Genomic DNA, 6,921 nt, shown 5'->3' on the forward strand with positions numbered 1-6,921 from the left:
TTTTAGTTTTATCACTCGATAACATCCTTTAAGAGGACCATTTTCATTTGTATCATTTCCAAAATATTGTCAAAGTTACATGATCAATATTTTGCGTGTTTCTTTCAGGCTGCATAATGACTTAAATTTCTGCTGTACAGTTACATGTAGCTGTTTACATGTTTTGTATTCCTGAGGCATATACTGACAGTCTATTCATGTTTTATAACAGTGAATAATTGTCCTTATAACCAAAAAATAATGAGAGGTCCTATTCTTGTTGCATTTCAGTTTTACAAAAAGGGGACATTGAGTGCATAAAAGATAAATAATGAGTGAGTAACACTAGTCTTTTAAAGCCATGCAAAACATGAGCACAGTAAAATCAGTGCATAGGGAACAGACTGTGGGACAAAGCTAAATTTGGTTTTACTGTGACAAGTTGGATAAAGAGCACTGAAGTTTTAATTTCAGTCTTCATGTATCTTTTAACAGTATTCAATATAAATATGCAAAATATGTCATTTTGGAATTTTACTGAAAAAGTCTTTATTTCTGTTGTGTAGTGTTTCATACGAAATATGAATTATGTTATGTGACAACACTGTCAGTGAATTAATTTCTGTTGTGTTTGTGTCTCTGTGTATAGTTTGTTGGTAGGTTTGTTTTTACAACTGTTTCTTTGTTTTATTTGTTTTGTTTTTTACTTTGCTGGTGTCAGGGTTCAACCACAGAGCAGGACACCAGTGCGGAGTAGTAGGCGATGATTTTAATAACAGAAGAGGTGATGGTACAGGCAGGATTACACAGGACTACGGCAGGACACAAACTGGATACACAAAGGTAACACACAAAAGACTCGGCAAAGGTAAAGGGTTACCAGGGGACCGAGTTACTAACAATAATAGAGAATTACGAAATAGCAGGTTTAGTGAACACATGGAAGGTGTAGACTTCACCAAGATCAAGTCCAACAGAGGGGATTAAATAGGGAGGGGAATCAGAGGGGAACGGAGTGAAGGCAGGTGTGAGGGATGAAGAGTGATCAGACTGGTGATTAGTAAACCGGTGACGCTGAGTGCTGAATGGGAGGAGACAAGGTTGTTACAGCTGGAGTCTCCATCCTTTTCATCCAGGGAGACACTTTCAGTATGGATGCAGTTTAGTGTGGATGGAATGAATCTTGGACTCTGTGATTCATAGTCACATATTTTCAGTTCATTTCCATCTTGCTAAAAAGGTACTAAACGCATGCTCATCTTAAGCAAAAAATATCTAACGGTCGGTATGCCATGAGAGAGGATCCCCAGTACAGCATTTAAAGATGGTCAGTTTTTTATTTGTTTGAATGGATTCCTTTTGCATTGTTTTGATATTGTTGCATATACATTCATGAAACACGACTTATTTATACACTTCTTTTACCACTTACCGACTCAGCAAGTTCATCTTTCTTTTCAACTGTTAAGTTTGCATATTCAGAGATAAGAATCAAACACAGATTCTGAGAGGAAATAAACCAGCTTTCAGAGTTCAATTATTCAGGTCTTTGCTACAAAGAACATTGGACCTATATCTGAGCAGCCTTCATAATCTCTCTTGTAAATAGTAAAAACATGACTTATCAGTAATATAAATAGTCAGTGCAGTTTTCACCTGGTCCAGGATCACTCGGGTTTTCAATGACAAATGTCCATTAATAGTGAATTTTGGTCCACGACTAGGTTTAGTCAGTATACAGAAAACCAACCTTAAAGTCATACATTGCACTGTTTGAGAGAACACTGCAAAGACTACCTGGCAAATGTTAAACCCAGCCTTCACTCAAAGGAATGGCTTTTGTGGCATTTAAAAGCACACTCACTTTACTAAAACATTTCTTTCTTTCTTTCTTTCTTTCTGTCGTAACTAGTGATGAGAAGGAGGCTTCTGGAAACTTTGATACAATTACACCATTATACCAGGGACTTACGTTAGGGGTCTTTTTACTGATCATATAAGGGTTTGGTAAGTGGCACTCTTGTAAATAAAATTTAAAATATCACACTTTAAAGGCATTTCAAATTTATCAAAATAAATCCAAAATTAAGCTGCTTCACATTGTTTACAAAATGAAAAACAAAAAAAGTTTCAAACATCCAATTCTCTGCAATGTTTTAAATGCTCACTCAGTGACTGTTCTCAGATAAGAAGCATCAGCATTGCTAAGGTAAGAAATTTAGTGCTAATCCCCTATAATTACCATAAGCCACGATCACTTGTGAAAAGAACTGGAATCGAGTCCTTGTTACATCAGTTTGAAACAGTTGCGGTTCAAAAGCTTGATGTTAATTCAAGGCTCCAGAGCCATTCTAGGGCTGGCATGAGGACAGAGCCATCAGACGTAGATAGAAAACTGATTGTCTTGTAAATTCATCAAAACTGCAAACTTTTTTCTTTGGTCAGTTCAGACACCAGAATTACAAAGAATTTGGCTATTTCTTAATTCAAAGGTTTTTGTAATAAAACACACTTTGCTCACAAGTAATATTGGCTCGCAGCGGAGCATGTTTTGCATCTCTGGATTTATCTTCCAGTTTTGCCTAAGCAGCATAAGGTTTAATTTCAGTATTTGTGCAGTTCACCCTTCAGTTTTGCCTCCAGCCTCTTGATATGACAAATACTCCTGCTATGTTCTTGACGTCATTCACGTGATCAGAATCCACTCTGTTGGGACACAAAATAAACGAAAACTATTCAGTTCATCACAGTAGATTGACATGGAACTCACGTCATCGATCTATTTTTCCCCTCGCATGTTTGATACGATCATACAGTAAAAGCCAAATAAACCTTTTGATCATATGACAGTGGAGAGAGCAAAACATTGAACTGAACCTTCTGATCCTTTTCGGACATAGGTTCTTCCACACAGTTCTCCAGACAGCTGCGCGCAACGCAGGACTTCCCCAAATGTACAGTGCGGGCGTACAAAGCGCGTTGAAGCGCGCCATTATTGCAAATAAGTTCGTGGCCTCGTTCCGGAACCGGAGTCCAGAACGTGTTAACTGCCTGACAATTATATTAACAAAAGATGGGCACCACAACGTTAAAAAACAAATGACTACAAATACAATTATTCGCAGTGACTCCTTCTTGTTTTCTCTCTCTGCACAGGCTACTTCGCGACCTAGCTGGTTCCTCGCAATAATATACAATTTAATAGTCATTAAAACCTTCGTTAACACTATCAGCTGTAACGTCATTACACCGAACGCGTTTATTTGAGCTGCTTTTGAAACTGGTACCATGTTCTGCACGGTCAATATTGAGTAGGTGTATACCCAGCAAAACGCGCAGATCCCAACGACGAACGGGCGCGTTATGAAACGATTATAGAAGAATGGATGGCATACGGCAAAATATCTGTCGAACTGCGCAAATAGAAACGTCAGCACATTCACCCCCAGAAAGGATGGCAAAATGTAGTATGTTCCGTTCCTGGATGGATATCCCTCTTGAACGTCGAAAAGACCGAGATAATAAACTGAGAGGCCAGTCAACATATCACTTATACTGGTATTGAGCATAAATATAAATCGGTTCTGAATACGAAGAGACCTTGTACCGAGGATCCCAACTACCACGGAGCCTGCCAAGAGGAATGCGCTCGTTGCAAACACGATGTGGAAAATGAAAATGAAAAAGTCTTCGGGACGAACGAAGTCTACTGAAAGAGGAACGGTGTTGTTTAGAACGAGCATTTCGTCAAAACATTGGAAGGAGAAAACAAAGCTTCATCCGAACTGTCTGATGTTTTATGGGCGCCTGAAGTCTCTGAGGACAAAGTTCATTGCAATCAACAAATTACACAAGAGAATACACCTTGCCATCAAGGATTAATGAGCGTCACCACAGTCTGTTCTCCTGGAACACCCACAGACTTTTACAAAAAAAAAAAAAAAAAAAATTAGGCAAAAATGTTGCTGCGAGCAGCAACCAAGGGGTTCCAAGCAGACTGCGTCGATGTTCGGTGATACAGCGGTACTTAAGAATGATAGAAAGTGTACAAGCCCTCTTACAACTACACGGAATATATAGTGTATATTTAACTTCTGGAGATATTACAGTATTTGTATAGCGCTTTTTCCAATTGTTTCAAATGAGCTAAAAAAGAGATTGGGCAAATTTATTGTTATTGTTGTTGTTGCTCTAAAGGTTGAAAAATGTGGGTTGCTGTCAAAGGGTTCATAAGAATTGGTAGGCTTCCACAGAATATGAACAAAATTAACTAGACGAATGAGGAGGATAGAATCATCAGTCCAATACAAGTCGCTGGTCCGTAATATTTTTTCTTTACGGCTTATTGTAAAATGACCGTGAACTACACACAGGGTACCATTTTCTCCAAATCGTCTCCAAATCTGAATAACAAAAACTTCTCTCTTTCTCCCTTTTGTGTTATCCCCAGAAAATGCCCCAACTCACAACAGTTAGTGGGTTCAAAACTTTGAGATGACAATTGTTAATAGTGGCATTTTCCCAAAAATTCAGAATGACGGTCCTGATCCAAAGGTGTTCAATCTAAGGATGTTTGTCACACAACTCAAGCAAGGTAAACTTCAATGTTGTAAAATAAACAGTTTGTGTTATAGCGCCCCCTAATGGCTATATGACTCCAGATTTGTCATCGCTGTACATTCCTCAGATGTAAAACACACAGAAAAAACAACATCAACAACAGCAAAAACAAAGACAAAAACCTACAGCATGCAGCAAGTCTTTGAATAGCCTCACGCGAATTTGGTTCAGGTAGCCACCTGCTCGAGGAACTGACAGGTTCGTTTTGGAGCGACTTGCTGGTGCCGCAGAAGGCAATGTCCACTCAGACTCCCAAAAGAGTAACTGAAAAACAGCATCATACTAAGTGCAAAGCAGCACTGTTATATGTGCATTTAGCAAATATTCAGATATAGCCCATTTCGGTCGTGAATATAGCAGTATAATCACTCATGAGATTTTCTATATCCATATAAACCCTTTGTCCTGAATCATGTAATTGTAATGAAAGCATCAGAAGACCCTATGGGTAGAGCTCTGGTATTTCAATAAAACAGTTCAACAAATCCAAATCAGAATCCTCAAGAATAGTCAAGAAAACACAAGCCAGGGACAAAACCAAATGGAGAGCGAAACAGGTATCTGTACAAACAATCCAAATCAAAGAGCAGGGTCAAAAAGACAGGCAAACAGGTCAAAAAACAGGAACAGAGTAACAAGCAGAACCAGCAATGAAACATTCAGTAGAGTAAGCTTAATACCTCACAAAGAGGTACCTGAAACTGCAGTCCTTAAATCCTCTAGTGGTGATTAGGTGAATTTGCTGCAGGTGTGTTAAAACTCAGGTGACTCAGAGTGTGGGCGTGGCTGAACAGGGAGTTAGCTGAAGGCATGTCTCATAGTAATGCATGAGTTCTAAACCACAGCATTGATTGTAGACAACTAAATTTATATCTATGGACTAAGTCTTATTATTTTAAATAGTATAGAAGGATTACCCAGTGTTGGCGCAGCTATTTTCGTGTGGGATAAGCCATTGTTTTTATTTGAATGGAAGCAATGAAATACACAGCTCACATCGGTTGCCACACTTGGTCCTTGGACAGAACAATTGCACCTTGGTCATCCTCAAAAATCTTCACTGGTGTGTACTGGCCCTCACTCTCCATCCCATTCAGCAACTGTACAAGATACAGACTTTCTTGCATGGTTGCAGACTTTCTTGTGTGGTATTCAGCTGTTGATAAAGCAACTGTGGCCTGTTTCTTTGATTTCCAAGAAATAAGTGGACCATTTTCAGCTAAGCTTCACCTGTCACTCAAATCAGATACCCACTCAGAATCACTATATAGAACAAGTTTTAGATTTGTGTCACTTTTCCTATAACATAACTCGTGATCAACTGTGCCTTTAAGGTACTTCATCACATGTTTAGCTGTCAACCAGTGTTGTTCTTTTGGCTCAGGCAAATGCTGTGACAGCTTACTAACAACCCAGCTTAGATCAGGCATCACATAAATCAAGCTCCCTACTACCTCATGGTATCTCTTGGGATCAACAGGGTCCGCATCACTATTGTACTTGTTCCATATACACTTCACAATCAATTGGTGCATGCAGATATGCAGTCTTAACATCCATCTGATGCAAGTCTAGATCATACTGTGCTGCTATTTGCATCAGGGCATGAATTGATGTTAGATTTATAGGAAAGAAAGTCCCCTTGTAGTCTACTCCCATTACTTGGCTATAAGCCATAGCAACAGTTCTAGCATTATAGGTTTTTGACTCATCTGCATTAGTTTTCACCGCATAGACCCACCTACCCCCACTGCATGCTTTCCCTCTGGTAGAGTAGTCAATGTAAATGTATTATTCTCCCTGAGAAAATCCATTTCCTTTTTCATAGCATTAGCCCAGAAGTCTCACTTAGTTGAGCTCATGGCTTCTTTGAAAGTTTGTGGTACATTATGCATCCTGTAACAATAGTCAATATTAGTCAACACTTGATCATTAGATCCAACATCAGATATGTAATCAGAGAGGTTCTGAGGGGTTCTCCTATCTCTTTTGGGGTAGCAAGGCTCATGGCCTTTTCCTTCTGTCACAGTAGTATCCTGGCTATCCAAAGTTCCCATATCCTCCAAAGACTCCCTTATCACATTGTGAGTCCAACTTTGTCTTGTCATGTTTGTATGCGTAGCGCACAGATCCAAATACGCTCATTCTAGAAAGATTGGGTTTCTTCCCTGTCAACATGTAGTATGGAGTTTGTTTTGTTCTGCCATTAAAGCATCTGTTGCATATTGCTGTAGCAGTCACTACAGGATATGTCCACAACTCCTTTGGTAGGTTGCTTTCTATCAACATACATCTTGCCGTATCAAATAGGGTTCACCAATT

General features: G+C 39.1%; 1 protein-coding gene across 1 annotated transcript; it reads right to left on the reverse strand.

Annotated features, from left to right (window-relative positions):
- Nucleotides 1-2,606: 2,606 nt before the first annotated feature.
- Nucleotides 2,607-3,722, reverse strand: LOC115804288 (G-protein coupled receptor 183). The gene is made up of 2 exons (XM_030764646.1): nt 2,857-3,722; nt 2,607-2,685 (listed from the first exon to the last, which is right to left on the reverse strand). The coding sequence occupies exons 1-2, from the start codon at nt 3,720-3,722 to the stop codon at nt 2,607-2,609; spliced, it is 945 nt and encodes a 314-aa protein (XP_030620506.1).
- Between the last annotated feature and the right edge of the window lie 3,199 nt (nt 3,723-6,921).

This window comes from Chanos chanos, chromosome 1 (genome assembly GCF_902362185.1).
Source record: "Chanos chanos chromosome 1, fChaCha1.1, whole genome shotgun sequence".
In the NCBI taxonomy this organism is placed as follows: Eukaryota; Metazoa; Chordata; class Actinopteri; order Gonorynchiformes; family Chanidae; genus Chanos; species Chanos chanos.